Below are 26,049 nucleotides of genomic sequence, written 5' to 3'. Positions count from 1 at the left end.
AAAAATCCAATTTTAGTGAACTTAAAAGTATACAAATGACAAATCAAAAAGTCAACTGTGACATGTTTTGGAAGTATCATCTATAGCGTTTCATTGGTTTAATAAGTATAACTAAGAATGCAGGCTAATTCAATTTTTGTAAAATTTGAGAGGTGCTTATCATGAGTGTTGATGTTAATGCTAAATATTAAAACATTATGGGACCTCTCCCTTTGTCATCCCCTGTGATACAGCTATCTATGCAATACAGCTATTTGGTTACTTAAAGTGTGCGTATAGATTCCTCACTGATATTCCAGCTGGAGCAGTTATCAATATTATTAATAAGTAAGACCCTATCTGTTCTGCTACCATGAACAACACAAGATTATTAAATTCTAGAAGCACTATAACCTTCAGTCTTCATATTATAGCTGTGAATATGACGTTTTCCCTGTAGTGTAGTTTTGGGTATTTTTCAGGCAATACTTATTTCTTATTTTAAGCTCTTGTATGTGGCTGGTAGGACTTTGAGAATGGTGGGATAAATTTAAATTTAAAATCCATTCCACGAAAAGATCAAAACCCTCCTACATTTCTGGAGCAGACTCTCCCATTAATCGGAGCTGAGCTTAAATATCATAGTGGATAGCAATAAGCTGTATATCTTCAACACATCTCATATTACTGTACATCAGATCCCCCAAAAATCTACACACACGTTAAAGGCAGACAAGAGGGCAAAATAAAAGAAATTCAAATAGGAACTTCCAGTTTAGACCTCTAGTCAAAACAAAATAGGAACATAGAAAATAGAAGAAGCAAAGTCGTCATATACTGTAAATACATAAAAAGCTGTGACTTTAGCCTGGTAGTCTTAGGGAAGAGAGTGCTGTGGTTTTGATTGATTGCGAGAGACTCTGAAAAAGTCAGGTCATTCTTTGCTTTTATGTCTGCGGCCACCCCTGGACAAAGAAAGCTAAGTATTTGTACAGCTGTCTGTCCGAAGAGAGAGGTAAACTATGAAGAGTCAGCAAGCAGCGTGCTTGTTTTGATTGGAGGACTGCATCACACTTGTGGCTGGAAGATGAGCGTGCTGCTCTGCTACCCAGAACAAAGTTGTGTGTAAAATTCTGAAAAAAGTAAGCTTCTGTGCTGTTTCTGTAATAATTCACATTTTAAAAGTCGGTGGCAGTGACAGTTGTGTCCCTGTCTTTCTTATTTATTTATTTGAAGTTTACTTTAGTAACTAATGAAAACAGGAGTATCAAAGATGCATGTGCTCTTCCAGACTCCAGTGTACAATAGAGACAGTATATTGCATTTTTTTAACTTTCTAATTCTGTGCTTCTAAGCTAATAAAGTACTCCTCTGCTCTAGAAGTTTTTGGTTTTGATAATGTTATGCAAGGTTATAATTTACTTATGATAATGTTAAATAAATGTGAGAATCCAAAGAAGGTTTTGATTGCATCGGAAAATTTCATTCTTACAAACCAAAAAATGTATGCCAGAAGTACTGGATGTTAAGCCTTGAAAAACTGCCATTGGAAACTGTGTTTTCCTCATTTCCATCTATGTGTGTATAGCAAATGTTATTTTGCAAATACATTAACAAAAATAATCTTAATTTCTACAGATTCTCTCATGTGAGCCAGACCAAAAATGTGTTCTTAATTTATCCTTTAACCAGTTTGAAGGCAAATATTGTGAGAACACAGACACTTCGGTTATTCGGTTCACAAAAAGTGGTGCAACTCTTATTTTTGCCTACATCTCTTACTCACACATACAGTACACCCAAAGATGTAGATCATTGATACAGTTTGGAAGCTTGCTTCCAGTATTAGGGTGTTATGCATCATGAAGTATAATATGGGTTTCACTGTTTAGCACTGATTTTACATTCGCTTTATCATATTACTCTGTGTGCTAGCACTAAAAATGTTTAATTATGCATGCTGTCCATCTTACATCCTTTCCGATGGTCTTCTATGCTAGCTATTCTTGTCAGGGGTATGTGATGAGGGACTGATCAAAGTTATTTTAATAGCACCCACTGTTGTCTGTCCTTCTGGGCTGCCCCCACTTTGGAGTTTGTTCGGAGTATAGGAGAGTATCTTCTCATATTGTTGTGTATTCTTGCCTTCTGTTTTTTCCTGATATTTAATTCCACCAGAAATGACAGGAAAGTGAGTTATCGATACATACAGTAAATTCTGACAGTGCCTACAATCGTGGGACACAGAGCCTGACTGTCAAACAAAGCCCTCCCACTGCATGCAATACAGGTTCAATAGAAAAACCGAAAACAATGGGGGCAACATCAGTGTCTCACTTGGGATTTGAACCCACAGCCTTCCAGATATGAGGCCAGACCCCTGGCTGCTTGCTAGACTGCAGGCTGATACTTTCTCGCACTGTGGGTGTTCGCTGAGGCTGGCCTGCCAAGTGGTTTCAGTTGACACATGTGTTTGCGCTAATCTCGCCTGCTTTCGTCAATGTTTTCAGTTGTGCTTTCAGCAGCAAGAACTGTGAGCAAACTTGAGTTTTTCATTCCTCAGTCATCTCTGTTGGATTTTGGAATTTACGATCCTCTCAAACCCACTGCTGGTCTAATACCCACAGACAAGTATTGAAATACCACATCATCCAATGTCACAACCTGTCATCAGATAAGCATCATGGGGAAAAATGCTTTGTGTATAAGAATCTTCTGTTGGCTATGCTTGCCTGTTTTAGTTCCATGCTGTGCTTAATTCCATGCCTCTGCTAGTGTTACATCGGGTTGGTGCTCCAGTGAATTTTGAATGAAAAAACAGGCCTCACTTCCTCAGTCGAGGACGTGACTGCCAAGTGACTTTAGCCAGCGGTCACCTACATTGGCTTGCAGACTGCTAGGGGTCAGTACTTGCTGGGCTGACTCTCAGGGCTGGTGTGGCTGAACCCTGCAGCTCAATCGAATAAGTATACAACTAAAATGTGCTGCTAGCTCTTGATCTTATTCTTTCAGTCCTCCTGCAGGATGGAAAAATGAGAATGATCAAAAACGATCCTGATCTGGCAAAGAAACCAGTAGAATCAGAGAGAGTAACATTCCTTACCGATTAAGATCACATGGCGTCCTAATTATATTAATCTTTGTTTAATGTGGGTAGTTGGGCATACAGTACAAATTGCAACATCAGAAAGTTATTTTTACCTGACCAGCTTTTCCAGAGGTAATATACCAAAATGGCATGCTTTATCGCAATTGTCCCAAGGTTGAATGTTTTCAGTGCCTCTCTTTGTGGCTTATAGCCGTTCCTGTGTGTTTGGTTGTTGCAGAAGGAGTGTCCCGGTGATCAGGCCTCACTCCTGGCACTTGGCCAAACTCTCCGAGTCCTCGGCCGATGCCCCTGCGATGCATCTCCACCCTGGCTCCTACAACCTGCCATGGCACACCGGAGGCGACGCCAGGTGAGCGGCACTGCCCGACCACTCGAAAGCACGCGGCATCACCCGCCGCCTCCTCGATCATCAGAAGTGTCGCCGAATAGACGTGCTGCTTCCCTTTACTGCACTGCAAAAAAAACATTTCAAAAATAATTTTAAATAGAAAACATTTTTCACTTCACTGTTATATAGGAACTGAAAGTTAGAGAACATTCTGGTCGGAGAAACGTTAGGACCATTTGTCTTATTTAGTACAGTAGTATCGTTTCGATCCAAAAGTATCATCCAGCAGTGATATCGATGCCTTCTGTTGGTTGTGCTCTTTACTCTCGAGATAAACAAAGTGTCCCCAGTTTTTACGCCCTGTTACATCTTTAGTTATGATTCCAAGCCAACCATACATTTGTCAGAGTGTAATGTACTCTGTATGTCTCAAATACTGCGCTGGAGATACAGTCTACACTTATAGGTATTGTAATGAATTGTATGATTACTTTTCCATTATTATATCATTTCTATTTTAACCAAATGGAATGTCCTGGGGCTGCTGTATTGGGAAGGTCCTGTGAAACTGCAATTGTTGAACAAGGGAAGTTTCTGGGGCTTACACATTTCCAGAGAAAAACAATTAGAAGGAAGTTGAATGATCTCAGACTCATGTCAACATTTGGAGCACAGGATACAATGACTATTTTGAGAATCTGATTCTGAAATTATAAGATTACCAAAAAAGGAACAGAGAAAAATACTTCTCCAAGATGGGTGCAGACAGGCCCATCAAGTTTTCAGTCAGTTGAAATAAAAAAAAGGAGCACCTGATGCCGTACACATTTTTTAAATTTCAGTGCGGTTTTGTCACTTAAGTTTTTTTAAAAACTGACATGCCATTTCACCAGTCTATTCATTTCCTAACTTCTTTTCCCAAGAAGCAGGGATGCTGGAGTCTATTCCTGCAATCAATGTGTGTAAATGCAAATCTTTCAGTCTTCGTAAATTACTAATTGCTTTGACTCACAGGAATGTACTGAAAATGTACTGATTTCTTATTTTAACATTCTATGAACACTTCGGATCAATAGCTCCACTGTTCTAATGCCCTGGGCTACTTGATGAAAATTACTGGTGCGCAGTAATTACGTTATGATAGGTATCATGGATATAATTTTCTTCAATTATGTCAAATGATTTTTAAAATGAGCAGGATCCTGAATTGTTTACATGAAGCTGGGTTTGTTTGATTTAATGTCTTTCGTTCTTGACCTTGTAGCCTCTCTGCCCTCAAATGTTTGAGAAGGTTTTAAGGATTTTTATGTTACCTGCCTAGAACTGCAATGCTTTTTTGATTTTCAAATTATTGGTAGACCTGCTAAGTTGACCCTTGTTTAAATACTTAAAAAGGTTGGCAGGCTCTTACCTTATCCTTTTCATTCTGTCTCAAGTACTGCAATACTAAAGCACTAAATTGACTTACAGTTGTCAAAGCATTACAGTATACCTGTTTTTAAGAATGTACAAGGGGAGGATTGGCCTTATATGTACACATCTAGGAACAGGTAAAGTTTTATTCTATGCTGAAAGGAAAAGGAAAGAGATACAACGTTTCGGCTGTGGAGCGTTCTACAGGGGTCAAGGTGTCAACATCTGTAGAAGGCTCCACAGCCGAAACATTGTGTCTCTTTTCTCTTCCTTTCAGCATGGAATAAACCTTTACCTGTTTCTTTGCAGCCTACACACTGACGCAGCTACCTACTTGAACGTCTTGAATGTTCCACGTACTCATCTAAAGTAACAGTTTAGAATTCAAAGGTTAGATCGACTTTATAGTGTCATAGCCAACATCTGAGTCCATAAACCTCCCCAGCACAGTGACACAGTTACTGCTAGAAGTGGATATGATATGAGCTGCAAAAATGGAGCTCGAAGTATTTGAGTAAGTAGTGAAAGGATGTGCAGTCACTGCCTGACATTTCTAAGGTGACCAATAACTCATGAATTTCTAAATAAGCTGACAGCCATAAATCTATTTAATGAACATCCAAAGATTGGATGGTGGATACTTATTTACCTATCTGACTTTTCTTTCTACTCCCCATCTCCCAACCCTCATTTGCCTGATTGTGGTCTCCTGCTTATCCCCAAAGCTTGTTTACATTCTAGAGTTGACAGGGCCTTTTCTTACTACTCCCCAAAGCTCCAGTAGTTCTTTCTCAAAGGATATCGGAGAGTCACCAACCCTGAACACATTCAAATCCAGACTTAAAATCTTCTTCAGAAAGGCTTTTATTTAACTTGTCTGTGTCTGCTTATTGCTTCCTTTATGTGTATCATCAGAAATGTAACCACACTCTGACTTTTTGCAAACCTTTCATCTCTGTTCAACAGCAAAGTTTACTGTATAAGCTACAGTAAACAGCAAATTAAGCTGATTGGTGCTTTTTTCTAACTTCTTTTTTATTTTATTGGTTTGTTCTAGTATTAATGAATATACACATAGTCTGATCAGATACACTAACTTTAAGTCCTGTAAATCTAGGAAATACGGATACAAAAAATTCAGTGATAAGCCCATCGATAATACCATTTGTGTTATCTTTCAGCATTCTGAAATGCTGAAGGCACATAGGCATATAGGCACAGCGCATCTGAAAAACTCATTTTGTCTCAGTTACACACTTCAAATGTCTCTATATGAAAACAGCTATATTAACGTGGTCTGTGCAGGAAGCTTGCTTGGAACTAAAGGGCCATTACTGTATCTACAAACACAAACTAAAGTTTCAATAACTTTTGCCTGTTTCATAAATGCGTGATCTTTGATGCAACATGTAAACACAACACAATATTTAACACTAAAATGATAAATCTGTAGCCTGTTTGTCTGAGATGACACAAGAGATGAAATGAAAAACTGGAAGTGAGAGAATTGTTTGCAAAGCCTACATTCTAATGAGTAAAAAAATAGCTTAGAGGGTTGTCCATAGTAAATAAAAGTGAAACATTTAAATTTTCTAGAAACTTCAACAAAAAAGGACATGAGGGGCTTTGTGCACATGGTGAAGGAAGTGATTGTTACAGGCATGTGCCCCAGGGGTATATACGGTGAAGGTATATACATGATTTCACTTTTGTCATGAGTCTGGACATTTTGGACGTGATTGTCTATCCTTGTTGCATGATGAACTCACAGATATACAACTTAATTCTATGAAAAATGACTCCTTTGAAAAACTAAATATATCTTCCATGTCAATTTTTTTCTCCAGTGATCTTCCCATGCAGTGGACCCAGCTGTCTCGAAACTGCAGCACTGACCGCAGCAGCTCCATCGGCAGCATGGAGAGTCTTGACCAGCCCAGTCACGGTTACTACGAGAGACAGCTGTCCCCGGTGGACCAGGCCGTCTTCAACAACAAGAGAGACTCGGCATACAGCTCCTTTTCTGCCAGCTCCAACACCTCGGATTACACGGTCTCGCTGAGGGCCGATGAGGCCAGCTCCATGGACAACCTCCTTCAGGGTTTGGGGAGTTGTCGCCATGCCGACAGCAGGTGCCTCCATGGAGCTGGTGAGGTGGGAGAGTTCTCAGAAGAGGGCAAATCCCGTTTCCCGGCCAAGCATCCGGAGGCCAAGGGCCGGCCGTCATCCTATAGCTACGAGGAAGACCGGGAAAACGCGATTGCCAGGGAACCTCCTCAGCCTCCAGCTCGCAGAGAGAGCTTCATCGCTACCCAGGCTGTTTCAGGAACCATAGACAAGCGCAGGGCCTCGGCTCCTGTTGACATGCTGAGCCTCTCCAGCTCCTGGATCCGGGAATCGCGTTCGTCTATGCGGAGTGAAGCCTCAAACCAGGAGTGCTGTCCTTGTGACACAGGAGGGTCGGGAGACTGCAAAGAGAATGGACCCGTGGAGCAATATTACACACTCAGCTCACAGCTTGAGCCTTGCTGTGACTGTAAGAAGGAAACGGATACCAAAGAGAGTTACCCTGGCTCATGTTCTTTAGACCAAGAGACAGATAGGCTAGACGCAAGCCCCTTGCTCGATGAGGCTTCCAGGGCAGACCCCATAGATCCCTCCTCTCATGTACCTTTCGTTTCTAAGAAGAAGCATCTGGTCATGGCACATAGACACAGCGCACCTGAAAAACTCGTCTTGTCTCAGTTACACTGTCTTGATCTTTCCAACAGCAGCCAGGGCAGGAGTTCATCTCCCCACAACCAGTGGGTCAAATCTTCTTTGTGTCATGGGGAAAGTCCTGAGGCCCCCAGCAGTGATGACTTATCTCAGAGCAAATGGGCAGAAAGCAGGTGTTCCACCCCCGGTTCAGCTGTCAATTCAGAAATGGAGGAGCCCAGAGCTGAAGCAGATGTCCTGGAAGCTGCTTTGCCTATACAGCACACCTGGGGTAGGTCACTCAGTGTGCCTGGGGAGACCATTAGCTGTCATTCTAAACCTGTCCAGGCTTTTGACTCCACCAACCAGAGAGAGGTGTGCCTGACCGCAGCATCCAGCATGGACGTTCTGCTGGAGGAGGTAAGGGAGGATGAAAGCCACCACCTGCAGCAGCTTATCCCAAAGCCCAACTCCTCCCGGCATCGGTCCTCCAAGTCGAGGAGACGCAGTGAGCGATTTGCCACAAATCTGCGCAACGAGATTCAGCGCAAGAAGGCGCAGCTGCAGAAAAGTAAGGGCTCGTCTAGTCTCCTCTTTGGAGAGGAGATGGTGGAAGAGGTGAGTGAGCAGCCTGAGTGTGAAGCAGCAGGTGGAGACAGTGTCCCTTCCTCTCAGGGGATGAACAGCAGACCAAGTAAAGCTTCCATTGCCAGCGGAGCAAAGATCGGCCTGCCAAGCACTGAGAGTCCCAAAAAGACAGTGTGTGCGACCGCAAGCCCTCCTGGGCAGGTTTCTTGGCCGGACAATGGCAGCAGATGTCAGGAAGCAGATGAGGTGGGAGTTTGTGGGAAAGGGGGGAGGTGGAAGTGGACTCCAGAGCACAAGCTGCAGCCTAAAGGCATACCAGAGAGGAAGTGCAAATGGGAAGTTACACGGGCACCCAGAACCACCAAACTAGCTGATGCTCCGGAGGAGTGTGACATCCCTCCCTTCGCTGACCGGAGAAAGTTCTTTGAGGAGACCAGCAAGAGCCTTTCAACCTCTCACCTTCCTGGCCTGGTGACCAGGCATAACAAACCCCACCATCCCAGGACATTACAGGCAAAATTGGAGCACTCTGGCAGCTCATTGGAGCAGAGCTGGCGGAGGTACTCTGCATCTGCTGGGTTCTCTTCCAAGGAGGCCAGCGTCTGCTGCCCCTCAGAGAGCAGAGGTTTAGAGCAGGAGGTGGTCAACCACCAAGAGAAAGAGAAATGTGATCCAGAACAGGACTTCTGTTGTGGACACCAACTGCTCAAGCCAGTGCCTCTTGAACCCCAGCCCTGCTTTGTCAACGAAGACTGTAAAAGGTCTCCTAAGAGATGTCAGCAGCCTTGCAAACACTATACCCGTCCTCAGCACTCAGCTTTTCACCCTGTAACTGCAGCTGAGTGTGATGACTGCTCTCCCCCTCGTGTTCCCTGTAATCCGAGAAGCAGGACGCCGACTGAGGTGAGTTTTGAAAGCTGTTTTGAAGGGAAAAATATTTTTGTTGGTTCATTACCTTCTTGAGTGGAAGGTTGAAAGCAAGACCTCTAAAAAGAATGAGTGCTTTACAAGAATCCCTCAAAATGATTCAAGGTCAAATGAAATATAATAACCAGCGTTAATTCCTTTATAAATTTCCAAATAGAGCAGAGTGTTGGCTGAATTTATTTCAGCACAGCTTTATTCTCTGTACTGAGTAATCACTCTTCACACCTGTTTGGATATTAAAACAGATTCTGCAAACAGATCCAATAACAGACAGGCATATTACTGGCCAGATATTGCAGGTACTGACTGATATGTACTGTACATCCACTCAAATGTGCAGTCAAGAAAATGGATTCACTAATAATTAAAAATATAATTTGTTAAAAAAGACCTTACTCTTTTATATCAGTATGCATTTCTGGTGAGGTATGTAGTGCACACTAGTGTTACATCGCATTATCTTTTATTAAGTACCCATGGAGGTCTAGTAACACAACACATTTACTGAAAAGCAGCCCTTTAAAAGTAAGATTATTAAAACACTCGAATATGTTTTTACACATTGAGAATAATCTCTTTTGGGATTGTGTATGGCCCTGTGACTACCTGGGCTTGGAATGTCAAAACTAAGAGCCAGAGTCCTGATGAACACTAGACACTTAAGTCCATATTGTCCTAAAGGTAACACCTAGATCAATGATCACAATGATCATAGGCACCCAAGAGTTTTCTTTTTCCAGTTTATTTTAATTTAGGCAAACAATGACCACATACAGCCTATACAGTATAAGGCAATAACTGTTTTTAATCAGAACCTAAACATCACCACTGCTGTTTTAATGCTCAAACATTTTAGCAATTATAACATCTGCAGAAAGCATAGTTATGAAGGTTTATGGAACATAAGGACCGCAAATCCACAGAAATCAGAACATAAAGGTTCCAAATGAGAAGAGGCTCTTCAACCCATCTAATCCATTTGGTAGTTAGTAGATTCTTCAACCTAGGATCCAGCCATTTCTTGAAAGAAACTAGGGTATGGGCTTCAACAACATGGCTGGGAAGTTTGTTCCAGAACTCCTCAAACCCTTTGTCTCAAGATGTGCCTCTTGTCCTGGTTGGAGGATTTGTATCCAACTGTTTCTCGAAAGAATCCAGCGGATTGGCTTCAACAACACGGCTGGGTAGTTGAACTCTTTGTTTAAAGCAGTGCCACCACTTTTCAGTTTTAAAAACACTCCCACGTAGTTTCCACTTCTTCCCTCTGGTTTGTATTATACTGTGAAATGTCTCGCCTTTGTAACATAAATGTGAAGAGTATATAATCTACTGTAAGTATAATGAGAGAAATGTAATGTTCAAAACCCAGCCATGTTGTTGAAGGTGATAGCCTAGCTTCTTTCAAAAAACAGCTGAATGAGATCCTCAAACCAACTGGCCATTAACTACCAAACAAGCTACCTGGGCTGAATGGCTTCCCCTTGTTTGTAACCTCTCTTACGTTCTATAAATAGTCATGTTTAACTTTGTGCCCAATAACTTTATATTCTATTTATTTTAGTTGCTGTTCTTGGAACAATTGGTCTAGGTGTCCCTGTTTTCTCCTGATTAACTTAGCAAATGGTTTTCACAGGCACATCCTGCAAGGGATCAGGAACACACAAACACCAACAGGAAGCTCAGTCTGACAGAGAGGTAAAGTATTTCCTCCGTGGTTTTTGTTTGTCCTGGAACAAACCCGGAATGACTGTCATTATCAAGATTATTGGTCATTTCAGGGAAAACAAAAATCTCATGAGACACGTCACAGACATTAAAAAGCTGAGGATGCCTAATATTTTACAGTGGAGCCCAGAATTCCTTTGTGAATGTCACTGTTTATTTTATTCATGACAATAGTTCCACAAACACTGCCCGTGACAATTCAGTTAATGCATATACACAGAAGTCTGTTTCATTCTGTTCAGTGACTGAAATGTCAAAAACTGAACTTGCCTCAGAAACCAGAGCCAGATTCTTGAAAAACAAAAAAAGGAAGCAGGCTTCTAAAAGTATAAGCACTTTTGTTATCAGAGATTGCTTAGACTTGGTTATGTAAAAAATCTATACTGTTCTCTCTTATTTTCAAACACTGGATGAGGTTTTTGTCTGGGGCCTTCAGTTGTATGTGAAAGAGTTTTTGTCTTGCTTCTAGAGACTACCAGCATCACAAACACGACCTCCAGACAGCAGAGGGAGCTATGGAGCAGGAGAACACCCGTTGGGGTCGGTGGAGCGAAGCTCAGGGCTTTGATCTACCTTCGCCCCCACCTCATCCCGATGAGCGAGCACCTTGTTATCCCCAGCGGGGCCGGGCCCTGTCGGAGAGCGACATCCGCCTGGACCTGCAGCGACTGCGGCACCGGGCCATGGTTTTCGGTGGGCAGGCCCTCAGTGAACTCGAAGAGGCAGCCCCAAGAAAGAAAGGCCCACCGCCCCCAAGACCCCCTCCTCCTAACTGGGAGCAGTACAGACGCAGGAGGGCATCCCAGCACAGCCTGTATGCCCCATCATCCCCTTGCGAGCCAGCTCCTCCATCCCAGCTCACTAGGCTTGTGTACCCAGGCCACAAGTGCTTTGAAGGCTCTACTTGCTCTGCCTGTGGCTTGGAGACATCCCGACAGCGGTCCCACAGTCTGCCCCTCCGAGGCTTCTCTGAGAGCTGCCTACACTGCTGTAAAGAACATGTCGCAACCCCCCGGAGTCCCACGTCTCCACCTGCAACCTTCACACCAGCCTGCTGCCTGAAAGAGGACTCGGAGCACGGTGACTCTGAACCGCGCGGGGCTACAGATTCGCTGGCACAGCCTCCACATTTGCACACAAGGTGAGAGAATGTGATGTCCATATGTGGTTATACTGCTTTTAGTTACTGGTACTAATCACAAGATAGAACTACCTAAAATCCAGTAGATTAGACTTAAAGGGATACTACTGATATTTATTTATCTGATTAAATCTGAAACGACTTAGACCATGGGTTGACCTTGATATCCACATCTTTCAGTAGGCACTATTAAAACTGTAGGATGGACCTCGAGTAGCTTCAATAACTCAATTTTGGTCTTACAGTCAGTGGCAGAGCCAAGACTTGAACTTGGAAACAGGGAAACTTAGGGTATTTTTCTGCCTTAACTTACTGCCAGGCCGTCTAAGCAGTATTGCAACACATTGGACTGATTGTTCTGAAGAGAAGATGTTATCTGGGTCTTGGCTGTCATTAGAGGATTAATGTTTCTAAACTGGCATGCTGTGTCTTTGGCTGGTCATGTAGGTCAGCACCTGTACGAGGCCTGTATAGTTGGGCCTTGCCTTGCTCAGCCTGTTAATGATCAGAGCTGCAACTGACCTTCTCATCCCCCAATTTTTTCTCTCTCTGCTACAGTTGATATATTGTACTGCATTGGCTGAGTAGAAAGTACATAAAATGTCACTCAATCAAATTTTATCAAGAAAGGACCATTTGGAGCCTTACACTTCAAGGCAGTGAGAAAAATACATTAAAAGCAAGATGAAAAAATTAAATAGGAGCCCTTCTGCCTTCACTCTTACCTGTGTGCGGTCTCAGGATTTGTAACCCTGAGCCCCAAAATGAAAAATGCTTTTGGTTTGTGCGGATCAGTCTTTTGGAGGTGGGCTGAATATGACTCCCACCATCTCCTGATGGTAAGTGAGGCACTGGAATTGTTTATTTTGATTGTAAACTAATCCTCGTTTGTGCTGTTGTAGGGTGTCTGGATCTCCACCTCGGAGTACAGAGGCAGAGATGGACAGGCCAGCTGCGCTGAGGCTAGTGACCGTTTCCCAGAGGACAGTGGAATGGGACAGGAGTTCTGTGCCTGCTGGCCTGCATTGTTTGGGCATCAATGCGGAAAATGGCTCCCGAGGTCTTCCAGAATCTTACTTTTCCATGAACTATGAGCAGCACAGAGAGCTGAACAGGAGTCGGGAGGAGCCCAGCAAGCCAGCCCAGAAGACGCTGCCCGTTCACCATGTCAGTGAGACGCCACTGGAAACGGATATAGACGAGTTCAAGGAAGACGAAATAGAAGAAGAGCTTGCCAGGATTGGCCACAATGACTCACAGCATGTGACTGTTTTGGAGACAAATATAGACACCCTCCCTCAGGAGGTGGGCTGTCCAGTGGCGGAGTTCAGGTCTGGCGGAACATCCACAGCAGATGTCCTGGGACCTGATGTGGGGTTGAAGTCCAGAACTGACCTCACAGGGGAGCTATTTCCCCAGATGGGAGGAGAGTGTGGCCTTGGGCAGCCCAGGAGGTGCAGTCGCAGTGCCTTGGAGTTCAGTGTGGACACACTAGAAAAGTGAGCAGAGTTTAAATGAGGAATAAGAACGTTTAGCACCGTTTAGTCTGAACACCATAAGGAGTTATTTTGAGAATCCAGAGGAACACTTAAAAGATTCTCCAGAGGTCTGAGCTTTAGGCAATACAGGCCTGCTTTCACAAAAGTAGAATATGTGCACTGTCATCTACCCTGGTCTGTGTGCTCTTACTTTGACAAGTCAAAACTGGTCAGGTGTACGTTTGCATCACCTAAATGATGTGCAGTTCTTTAAACACGAGTTAGCATTGTGTACACATAAACAGGCATGCCGTGAGAGCAAACAAAAAGTAGCCGATCTGAATCCAGCATATCCTGCTCTGAGTAACATTTAGAAACAGCTATAGAGGTGAAGGTAAAAAGAAGGAAAGGTTTATTTATGCTTATAACCCACTATAAATATAATTTCTGCTCATAACCAACTATACGTTTGCCCTCTTCTCCATTGAAACAACTAGAGTCTTGGTAAAGTTATTCTTATTTAAAATCTTAGAATTTCACAATATAAGATAGAATGAGCGTCATATACAGTTGCTATATTTGATATCCTAAAATCTAATAGTCATGATCCTGGTCCTCAAAGGACTGTGTCGTATGTTTCATAGTAATTTCACTTTTCTCAGTAGACTGGAGAGATCAGATCTATGGATCCTGGTGCTCAACGGGCAACACTGACTCTGTCTCTCTGTCCCCTCCAGGCGCTCCAGACAGGGCAGCTCTGGCTCGTCCTGTTCGGCCTACTACAGCACCTCTGCTGCCAAGGCCCACCTGCTAAGCAAGATGAAGGAGCTGCCAGGGCTAAACCAGGAGGAGGAGGAAGACGAACTCTTCTTTAAGAAGGTACTGCTGCTGCCCACTGCTTTTGTACATGTTGTTTTGTTTATTTTGTGGGAGATGTACTAAATTAGCACTGTCTCCTCCCAGCACTGGGGCCCTGGGTTCAATGCCTGACCTGGGGTGCTATCTTGGGCGGAGCGGTGGCTCTGTGGCTAAGGATCTGCGCCTGTGGCTGGAAGGTTGCCGGTTCAAATCCCACGGCTGGCAGAGGAATTTTACTCCGTTGGGCTCCTGAGCAAGGCCCTTAACCCCAACTGCTCCAGGGGCGCCGTATAAATGGCTGACCCTGCGCTCTGACCCCAAGCTTCTCTCCCTGTCTGTGTGTCTGTGTCTCATGGAGAGCAAGCTGGGGTATGCGAAAAGACAAATTCCTAATGCAAGAAATTGTATATGGCCAATATACTGTTATCTTATCTGTGTGGAGTTTGTATGTTCTCCCCATGTTCTCATGGGTTTCATCCAAGTGCTCCAGTTTCCTCCCATGGGGTAAAGACATACAGTACTGGTGGGTTAATCGGCTTCTTGGAGAACTGGCCCTGGTGTGAGTGTGTGTATTTGTGTCTGTGTGTGCCCTGTGATGGACTGGCATCCCATCCAAGGTGATTCCCACCTTGTGCCTGTTGCTTGCTGGGATAGGCTCCGGCTCCCCCGTGACCTGGAATGTGATTACAAATATTGGTGGATATACTAAATTTTTAAATTTTGTGCTGAAGAGGTAGTGTTCATAAAGCATTTCTTGCTCTGGCTGAATTGAGGTTTTCCTAAAAGGAAACACTTTCTTTCACACGGCTTTTCTCATTCCCTACATGTTTTTTATTTAGAGATGCAAATGTGTAGTGTGTCGATACATGTTTTACGAATATAAACCAATATGCCAAAATGAAAACCCTCATAATTGAAGGCAGATGACATGACCTCATATCCCAAATGTGCAATGATAGCCAGACAGGAAGAAATGCAAAAAAAGGCTAAATAATGAATAGGAACAGTTACCAGCTTTTCTAATTTTTTATTATATTTGCTTTTTTCCCCCTCCCAGGAATATTTTCTACTGTAACAACTACTCAGGTTAACCTACGAAAAATGTCTTACTGCTGAGTAACAGGAAATAATGTGTGGAAGCAATTTTGTGTTGTACCTTAATTCTTCATCAAGTGCTTTGTAAATCATTGCTCAGGCTAGATTCTCTTGCACACATTCTGTCTGCAGGCTTTGAAGACTCTTTTTACTGACTTTTTTTAGAGAAAATAACATGCAGAGAATATAAAATAGACTTTGAATAACCTAATGAAACTGCTGGGCTAGAGAGCTTGGTGAGCGTATTTCACAAAGAACAGGGAGGAATGTTCTAGAATGTTCATACTGTTCTTTTGACTCGTATTTGACTAGTGTATCAGTCAACATGAAGACTTTAGGTCACAGAGGGTGAGCACAGTCCAGTAGTCTGATTCTGATAAAGGAGAAAACGTGAGGTGTCTGGAAGTTTCGGAGATGTTCTACAGTAAAGTATATTCAGACTGTTCTAAAGAGATATTGTTTGGCTCTTGGCTGTCATTAGAGGATTAATGTTTCTAAATTGGCATGTTGTGTGCTTGGCTGGTCATGTATATCAGCAGCTGTACAAGGCCTGTATAGTTGGGCCTTGCCTTTCTTTAGCCTGTTAATGATCAGAGCTGCGACTGACCTCCCTCTCATTTCCTAGCCCTCTCTCTGCCTGAGTTTAGCAAGGTTCAGTAAGTAATTTCACAATCCTAAATTTGGGGAGGCATTCAAAGAACGATTCTGGTGTTTCTAAACTGTTTAGAAGAGGAAGATAAGCACAAAATTATTAGAAACTCTTACTCAGTTAAGTTCTGTGACTCTGATCTGCAAGAACAGACAGACACACCTATTATAGTTACTTAAATACACAAGGAAGTCCTACTGATTTGATTCTTTAAATGCCCCCAAACAGATATTGACTCCAAAGCAGATTGAAACATCTCGTACAGTAAAAAAAGCCATGCACCTTTCAGATGCTAACTGGTCATAAAACAAATTTGGAAAAATCTGTATACCTTTTCTATTGGTGTGTAGGACAATTACTAAAACCATAAAGAAGAAACTCTACTATACAATATGTAAAGTTTCTGAAGGAATTTATGAAAATTAATCTTGAAGGAATAGAAAGCCGATCTGTCTTTCAACAATAGAGTTTTGTGCATTACAACGTGTGGGAGTTTCTCCTTTATTCACTTGTAGGGCACCATATTGTGAACCCTAACCTTTTTCATCTTGGACAGCTTGAGCAGGTCATGGCAGGCATATCAACTGGATTGGGGTCTGTGGATTTTTCTGGCCAGAGCAGGTGATGGGAGCCTCTTATGCTCCTCAAATCAATTACACATTGCCTGCTGTTGAGAGAGTCTATTCATATGTCTGGCAGTTTTTGGTGTTTTGTCTGGAGGTTGTCCAAATACCACATCTTGAGGACTTCATGATACTGTCTCTCCTTCTGCAGCAACAGCTGATAGACAGCCTGCGAAAGAAGCTGACCGTTCTCCGTGAGGCCCAGAAGGACCTGCAGGAAGACATCACTGCCAATGGGGCTCTGGGGGAGGAAGTGGAGACCTTGGTCCAGGCAGTCTGCAAGCCTAACGAGGTGGACAAATTCCGCATGTTCATCGGAGACCTGGACAAGGTGGTCAACCTGTTGCTGTCACTGTCTAGCCGCCTAGTCAGGGTGGAGAGCACACTGGATAGCCTGAGCCCAGATGCCAACCACCATGAGCGGGTAAGGAGCAACCAGTATCACCCTAGAGCAGCAATTTCTGTACCTTGTGCTGATCTGCAGAGCTCCAGATCCAGTGAGTGTGTAAGTTGTCCCCTGACACTGTACCAGTCATGCTGTGCCTGTGATAAAGATATCTCCTACACACACACTGCTCCAGTGCTGCTGTGCCTCTGCTGTGTTCTGTGATAAAGCTGTCCCCTGCACACACTGCTCCAGTGCTGCTGTCCCTCTGCTGTGTCCTGTGATAAAGCTGTCCCCTGCACACACTGCTCCAGTGCTGCTGTCCCTCTGCTGTGTCCTGTGATAAAGCTGTCCCCTGCACACACTGCTCCAGTGCTGCTGTCCCTCTGCTGTGTCCTGTGATAAAGCTGTCCCCTACACACACTGCTCCAGTGCTGCTGTCCCTCTGCTGTGTCCACTGATAAAGCTGTCCCCTACACACACACACTAGTCCAGTGACGATTCTCTGTGGTTCCTCCCTCAGCTCACCCTGCTGGAGAAGAAGAAGCAGCTCCTTGGACAGCTGGGAGAAGCCCAGGAGCTGAAGGAGCACGTGGACGGGCGGGAGCGAGCTGTGTGCCAAGTGCTGGCGCGCTGCCTCACCCCCGACCAGCTGCGCGACTACAGCCACTTTGTCAAGATGAAGGCTGCACTGCTGGTGGAGCAGCGCCAACTGGAAGATAAGATCCGCCTGGGCGAGGAGCAGCTCAAGGGACTGCGCGAGAGCCTGGGAATGGGTTATGGGCACTACTGAGGACAAGACTGGGGGATTTCCACATTGCTGCAGCCAAACGCCATCAAAGAGGGGTCTTATCATCTGGTCTACAGTTCCTTCAAAACATGACCCTGTCTGGACTCTTTTCACCCAGACGTCAGGCCTATGTTTAAAGTTGGCCCCTTAAGGGACTGGCTTACAACACCTCTTTAAATTGTGCCTTTCCAAGACACAACTGTGTGCATCATCCACTCACTGTCTTTAAGTCATAACGTGAAATTCGCAGAACCTTTTTAACTATTAGTAAGAAGTTGGGCCTTCAAACAGGCAATGTAAAAGTTGTAAAGGCTACATTTGCCTGAAAAAAAATTGTATTTACACTCTACTCAGTGCCAAAGTGCTTGTAAAAAGATTTGTTATGGTTATGCTATTTATTTATTTTTTTTAAGCTGAGTCAATTGCAGAACTCCTGCTCTTTCCTACATGTATATTTACTGGACTGCATTTTTTGGTGATCGGCCGGGGGAGACCCGGCAAATAGACAGCTTTCTAATTGTCTGTGGTGTGGTGGAACCTCAACATTAGGAAAGAATCCAAATTGTACATTCCTCATTCCTTCACCACCGAGAAAGCCTGGAAGCCCTGCACCAGATCCAGCTTTTGGGAAGTGAGCCACAGGCCACAGAAGCATAGCCCAGACCCCCACCTTACCTACCCATTGTGGGGCGGGTTTAAAGCAAACAAGGCCTTTCCTTGGGAAGAAGTCGCACAAACCCAGTCAGATGATATCAAGCAGATCTTTGGTGCATGCAAACTGTGACAGATACAGTATTCAGTGCTTGTTCATATTGGTCAGATTAGTCCCAGGCTGCTGTATCACCTCTACCTGTGGATGTTCCTCAACCACTATTACATCATGGTCTTCTTCTGATTGCATCACAACCTCTTGCCTCTTGGGGTTCAGGTCAATAGGTTGCATGGGTAGAATTATTATTATTATTGTCTGTAATGTGTTAGAAGTCTACTGGCTTGAAGGTGGTGAGTTTGGAGAAGTCTGCCACAACTTCCTCCTTCTCCCCTGTGTGTGATCGTGTGGCTCATAGCTACAAGCCCAGACCTGAAAAACCCCCGATTGTCTATTCCACAGCTGGTTGATATAAAAAAAATATTTGACCATTCTACATTTAAAAAAACAAAACAATTACCCTAGATCTGACATGCAGTCAGCACTGTTTCTTTTCCTACCTACGGTTATCTTCAGCTGATGAAATGCAATGTACAAATAATACATTTGCCCATTAAGTCTCTTAATTACCCGGAATCAGGATTGTATACAGTAGAAGTTACCAGCAAAGATCCTTCCCTATAGCACATAATGGTTTGAAATAGATGACTACACAACCTTACTCCAGAGCACAGATCACAGCTCATTAACAAAGAATGTAAGAAATTTACAAGTGGTTTAATTTATTCAGTCATAATCTTCTCCAGAAGCACATAACTGCTGTAATACTACATTGAGCTTCCTCAGTGGCTGCAAAGTAACATTTGCCCTGCTGTTTCCCCTAAATGGAAGACATTTAAAGTACTTTGGGACCTATAGAGACAGTGCAGAAGCACATGTGCTGTCTGATATTGACTCATTTGTTGGGAAAGAAATCAGTGTTTCCATCTTTCTGATGGTTGTAAGCAAGTGTCTACATCCTAGTGCACCAGGCTCTGCAAAGTGTTGCATTTTGCCCCTTGGCGGGTCTGCCCAGCCAAACAGTTTAGTCTGCAAATTCACTTCTTGGCATGAGTAGTAGAACAACATCCGTTTGTTTGGAGTTGTTCACAAGAATGACAATCGGACCTCCACCATCCTAGTCATACAGTAGGGGACACTTTGAAATTCTCCATCTGTTTCAATTCTGTCATAATCAGTGCTGAAATCACAGTCCATCTTGAAAGCCACACACATCATTTTGTGTCACGAAAAGCTGACGTAGCTCTGTACATCATTACATATGTCTTTGATTGGCCAAGTGCTGTTGCGAATATAACATTTGAGATGAGGCTAACATCGGTGTGGGCGAGTCTTGTGACAAGACAGCCCTTCTTCCTCACCATACCTCCATACCTCTCACAGCCACCCTGCTGGAAGTGATAGCTTTATTCTCAGTGAACATCTCAGTGGAATTGTACAGGGTACCATGGTGCTTTTCAAATCCCAGGTGCAGTCACATGCTCCCTGTTCCTCAAGGCTGGTTTTAAAGTGTATAAGGAATGCTTGTTTCCTTGCTTCATGTTGAGACAGCTTGGACCTTATGGGGAAACACACTTTTGCTTCCTTTCAGCTTTCTCCTTTGTCTTTCAGATACTGTTATCTGTATTTTTTATATTTTTGTTCAGAAGTGGACAAAACTGCCCTACACTTTAGTCCCATAGCTCACACTTTTGACAGAAGCCACTCCTGCCGATTTCTCTATCCAGGCAATTGATGCCCAAAGACTGTTTGTAGTCAATCTTATGTATTAGGTACAGAAATACTGGGATAGAACACAGTGTTTCTTTACATAAGACTATAGTCCAGTCAAGCATCAATGGCTATGCATTGTATTTGCTTTCAATCCTTCACTATGAGATAATACAGAACTGGTGCCAAAGAGATATTATTATTAAAACAAAGGATAAGGAAGTTGGTTCACTTTTCTAAATTATAGCTGAGTCATACTATCCAAAAATGGACTAACCCGTAATGACAGGTTTGCAGAGCTTATAAAAAGTGTTAACTTCCTGCTTACATATTAATCCAAAAGTGATATCAGACTCTACGAAGAATGCTAGAATTGCCTTTTGGCCTGGTTTTGACAATACACCTACCTGATTTTTCTACCATTGTGACTGACCTAATTTCACAGCACATGATGTTTATATTTGATAACAGGACATTAATCATACTTTTTACAGTACATTGATTCATATATTTCTCCCCAATCTTTTTAATTACTATACTTTACATCAATCAGTGTTATCTGTAACTGGATATAACACAAAGCCATAAAATGGCTGGTTTACATTTTTGCTTTTCATTGGTTTGTTTCTTAAAAGTGATACTGTGATCATACCAGTCTGTTTTTTGCAAATTGTAGAATGCAGAAGGTATACTGTACAAAAACACTACTTTTTTTTTTAAACATTTCACTGAGCATATGTGGTGTTTGTTAGTTTCCCTTTTCTGACAAATATCGAAATGATTCTAAGAGAGAAATTTGAAGAGCAATACATTGGGCAAAAATTAATAGTATCACAATTTGAGAGTAAATGTAGAGAAAACTGATATTTAAACTTGACAGTGACAAACTTGCAGGCGATCAGTAGGCTCCAGTACTAAAAAATTACAAAGTAAAGTTTGTGGGTTGGAGTGTTGAGTGATATTTGTTGAGTGAATGAGGAGACGAAAGTACTGTGTTCAGTCAGTCAGATCTTCACCATCAGCAAATATCCTTTCCGAAAATTGTTGTCAGAAAGTACACAATTGTAGCAGGAATTTGACCATATCTTAAAGTGAGCTGAAACCACTAATAATTCTGTAACCACATACTTAACTGGATATAAATTGTGCTTTCCTGAAATGAAAAGCTCAAAAGCTCTAGAAGTTTTGTAATTTACTTCCCTCAGAGATTTGTAAAAGGAAATCAGTCAAGGGCACTAAGACAATGCAAAATTGCACAGGCCTTCCATTGAAAAACAGGGCAACACATTTCAGGTAAAGAATAACCAGTTTCTTGATATGACTGGTAGGTGCTGACACATACAGGCCGTTTCATGCGGTTCATTGATGCTTGGATGTGACGTTTCCTGCAGCCTGGGTACAATGCAATGTGCTTTTACTCTGTTGTTAATGTTGTCCTTATCCTGGTATTACAGCCAGTACTAGCCACTGTTAGTTATTATGAATCAAACTGGATATTCTTATAAGGAAATGAAGCTGCTTTGTGATTACTTACTGCATTCATGTTTTACTTATTTGTACCAAAAGAAAAACAAATGCTCAGAGTTGTATCAAGACTATTTTGTTTCAATCTCAGTTATTGAATTGCTCAACATCTGAGACTTGCTTGATGTTGTGAAAAGAACTGTTTTCACATGCCAGACCAAAAAATGTATGTTTTGATTGAACATACGCAATGTATTCCTATGTTGATATCTGTACTGTATATATGCTAATATTATACATAACCATTTCAGGAGAAAGTCTCCATTTTACAACTCCTAAACCATCATCAAAACTGGAAATAGGAAGTTGTATTTTATATATATAACAAACATTTTGTAAAATGTTTAAACAGTACCATTAATAATAATACATGTTTTTTTTAAACAAAGAGCATCTGGAGTTTGTGTTATTCTTTTGTTGAAAGGAGCAGAAGTCTTCTGTGTATCCAAGGATTTGGAACAGTACAAAATATCTGCAGTTTTTTCTTGGACAGAAAAGAAGTACAAACAAGGGGAGACCGTGTGGCTTGTGTTTTTCATTTAGGTGCTAATTGAGCACAAAGTCTGGTCCAACCCCCATTTTAAATGGGGGGTCTCTGAAAGATCACAGGGTATCTGCTCAACAGCCGATTCAAATCGGGGCATGCAACAAATCACAGTTTATTTGACTTTTCATCCAATTATTTTTGCTTAATTGGTCATTAAGGTCTGAGATGCAATAAGAAACAGAGCCAAGTGTTGCACTTGAAGACCAGAGCTAACTACTCCTTTTCTAGACAAAACTAGAATAATGAAGTGCTTCCTGTTTTCAGTCGTAAATGCTTTCACTTAATCTCCACTTACCCCACCTCCACCTTACTTATTCCTTGATTACTTACTGCATTTATATTTTGATTACTTGAATGATTACTTGATTACTTACTGCATTCATGCATTCATGATGTCTTTGCTATTTTCCCTGAACAGTCTATTATGCCCACAATGTAACATTGTACCTTTGATGATTTGGCATACTTGAATCTTCTACCTATTTCTTAAAATTAATTTAACAGAAACACATACAAAAAAAGCATTCTTGAAGGGTCCCATGTGGTCAAGCTTTGCCAGGAGACACCCATAGCACTTTATATAAAGAGGTGCTTTTGGGTTTCATGGCTACATACAGTACATCACTCTGCTCCATTGGCCAGCAGCCCTATCCCCCATGCAAGTCACAAGTGGCAACTCATTGAAGCTCAGCAGGTGTGAGCCTGGTCAGTACCTGGGAAAGGTAAGGCTGCTGCTGGAAGAGGGTTAGTGAGGCCAGTAGGGGGCGCTCACCCTGCAGTCTGTGTGGGTCCTAATGCTGCTGTATAGTGATGGGGACCCTATACTGTAAGGAGATGCTATCCTTGAATGAGATATAAATCCTGACTATCTGTGGTCATTAAAAATCCCAGGGCATTTCTTGAAAAGAATAGGCTTCATGACTCTGTTCTCCTCCCCATTGATGGCTGATGTGTGGTGGGAGTACTGGTGCACTATAGCTGCCGTCGCATCATCCAGGTGAGGGCTACACATTGGTGGTGATGGAGGGGATCCCCATTACCTGTAAAACGCTTTGAGGGGTGTGTACAGAAAAGCAGTATATAAGTGTAAGGAATTATAATGATTAATTATTATTATCACTCTCAGTTTCTAGCTGTGTCCCCATGTCCTTGCTGAGTGGTTGAATTTGATGTTGTCCCTTGTGAAAACATTTTGAAACCGGAGTCTGAATTCAAAACCACATTTTGTCTGGTACGTGTTTGCATTTCCGCAGGGTTCAAAGGTGTCCGCAATGCTCTGTCTGTAGTTTGCTCTGTGTACAGCTGAGTAATATCACCTTCTGGGTGACGGAGCTGACAGCATTTGCTGGAAAAAGCTATAGGCAACCAGACTGCAGATAGTCTGAACCAGTTCTTCAAGAAAGGAACCACAAATAATTGTGGTATTTAAAAACAAAACAGTTGATGTCTGTTATTTATGCACAGGACTAAGTAAAGGTTTATTCCATGCTGAAAAAAAAAGAGACACAACATTTTGGCTGTGGAGTCTTCCTCAGGTGACACCATTTATTTCTTCTTGAATTAGTGCTAATATTTCAACTCCATGCGTATCTTTGCAAAATGTCAAATATTGCATGTACTTGTATCCAAATTTTAGAACTCTTAAGGCCTTTACTGGTAAAACTGTGGACCAAAGTGCCCCATAAGACAAAATTAAAACTCTGAGGAGTGCTGGGTAGGGCGAATTTGGTAAACACAAATGATCTGACCTGGCCTGACAAATAACAAGATCCTTCTGGGAACAGTGGCAACAAGTGTGTCTTTGATTAGATATGATGACGGAGTAGCAGCTGATAACAAATTTACAAAATCCCGTTGACTTCCCTTCAAAATGTTCACTGCAGACCTAATAATTCTGAAGCGTTTGTTTGGCTACAGTTTCCTGTTTTGTTGCAGAGCAGTCTAAACAAAACAGAGTCAGACAGTTAAAGCGAGAGTGGGGAAGAAGCAAGAGACAGGAAATTAGTCCAGCTGGTTTTCAAAATCTGATGAACGATGAAAAACATTTCGATGCAGCTTCAAATGCCAATATGAAGAAATAAAAGGGTCACTGAGTGGGAAAGCAAGGTCAGGGTGTTCAGGTGTAAGAGACAAAATGGGGATCTGTATAAAGTGAGAGATTAAAGAAACACCAATGGATGAAGAGATTCACTTGCAGGACAATGCTTTTGCACTCTTGCTTTTTAAAAACGCCACCTGCACACACTCTTACATTCATTACATACAGTATACTGTCAGTACAGCACAGTCTTGTAAGCACTGGAATGTATCTGGTCGCTCTTCTCTGGACTGATTCCAGAGGTATAGAGCAATATCTTTTTAATATTGCAGTGACCAAAATTGTACACAGTATTGTAACTTAGGCCTCACAAGTGTGTTATACATTCATCCATTTTCTAACCGCTTCTTCCAGTTCACGGTAATGGGGAGCTGGAGCCTATCCCAGCAAGCAACAGGCGCAAGGCAGGGTACACCCTGGGCGGGACGCCAGTCCTTGCAAGGCACACACAAATACGGAAAGACACCCACTTACACCTAATGGCCAATTTTGTGTGTTATGCAATTTTAACATAAACCTTCCTTGATTTAAGCTATATGCTTTTAACTATATATTCAAACATGTTTTTTGTCCTGTTTTATGGTTTCTGGGTATTGTCTAGAAGATATAAATCATGAATCAATAAAAAACCTTTTCATGAGAATTCTCTTCACACTCAGTGTTTCCATATTTTCTGCATTTAACATCACTTTATTAGTCCTACTGTGTACAATTTGCCAAATTACCGTTACAACCACAAGGTGGCAGCCTTTTCTTATTTCTTACTTGCAATTTTTTGTTTGCGCAGCCATTCGGAAATCCCCTTGCGCTTTATCTGTGGTTTGTTTTACATCCAGGCAGTCAAAGCAAGCTGGTTACAACAGAGCTCGTGTATGTTTGTAACACTGAAGAAATAGAACATTGTAGTACACGTACTGGATATCGTATGTTTAAAAAGACTGATTTAGAAATGTATATGTGTATAAATGAGTATCAACCTCCAGGTAGTCAATTGCAATGACAGATTACTGAAAATCAATTGACAGAAATCAAATCACCGTTCACGCCTGAATAGTAGTGCCCTTCAAGATTGCACGTTCTCTGCTGTTTTTCACTAATGGCTATTACTACCCGTGACTTTGCAAACGTTGTAAGTAGGAGTGGGATTGATTAAGAATGACAAACTCTTGATTCCATAAGAAGAGTTACAAATGAAAGTAGCCCATTCTAGAATCTGAGGTAGACCTGCCTCGTCAAATACGTGGTCATCGATTCAATTACAGTGGTTTGTAGCAAACTGATAGAAGGATTTCATCCAGCTATTTCTTAAAAGAAACCATGGCACTGATTTCAACAACATGGCCTGGTAGCTTGTTCCACACTCCCACACTCCTTTGGGTAAAGAAATGTCTCCTCTTCCTGGTTTTAAATGCAGTCTCACGTTGTTTCCTCTTGTGTCCGCTGGTTTGTGTTGAAGTTGTTAATGGCCCTGAGGATTTCGAATGTTTATATTAGGTCCCCTTGTAGTTCAACATAAAAAGGTTCAGTTACTTCAGGTTATCAGGGTAGGACATTAATTTTAAGTCCCACAATGCATCTGTTTGTTCTTCTCTGGACTGATTCATGAGCAGCAACGTCTTTTCTATAATGTGGTGACGTAAATGATAATATTCTAAAAAAAAAGCCTCAGTGCATTT

The 26,049-nt window shown here is 42.3% G+C and overlaps 1 protein-coding gene across 1 annotated transcript in view; it reads left to right on the top strand.

Moving 5' to 3' along the window:
- The window catches only part of shroom4 (shroom family member 4), a 56,379-nt gene extending 34,302 nt beyond the window's left edge, over nt 1-22,077 (top strand). The window contains exons 3-10 of the mRNA XM_088924410.1: nt 3,306-3,437; nt 6,677-9,017; nt 10,675-10,736; nt 11,236-11,907; nt 12,810-13,406; nt 14,123-14,264; nt 16,762-17,034; nt 17,519-22,077. Of these exons, the coding sequence (XP_088780536.1) occupies nt 3,306-3,437; nt 6,677-9,017; nt 10,675-10,736; nt 11,236-11,907; nt 12,810-13,406; nt 14,123-14,264; nt 16,762-17,034; nt 17,519-17,788 (4,489 nt within the window). The 3' untranslated portion in view covers nt 17,789-22,077. The remainder of the gene's footprint in view (nt 1-3,305; nt 3,438-6,676; nt 9,018-10,674; nt 10,737-11,235; nt 11,908-12,809; nt 13,407-14,122; nt 14,265-16,761; nt 17,035-17,518) is intronic.
- Nucleotides 22,078-26,049: the final 3,972 nt, after the last annotated feature.

This window comes from Atractosteus spatula, chromosome 9 (genome assembly GCF_055471065.1).
Source record: "Atractosteus spatula isolate fAtrSpa1 chromosome 9, fAtrSpa1.hap1, whole genome shotgun sequence".
NCBI lineage: Eukaryota > Metazoa > Chordata > Actinopteri > Semionotiformes > Lepisosteidae > Atractosteus > Atractosteus spatula.
The sequence above is the reverse complement of the archived record's forward strand: the minus strand, read 5'-3'. Positions and strand labels throughout refer to the sequence as shown.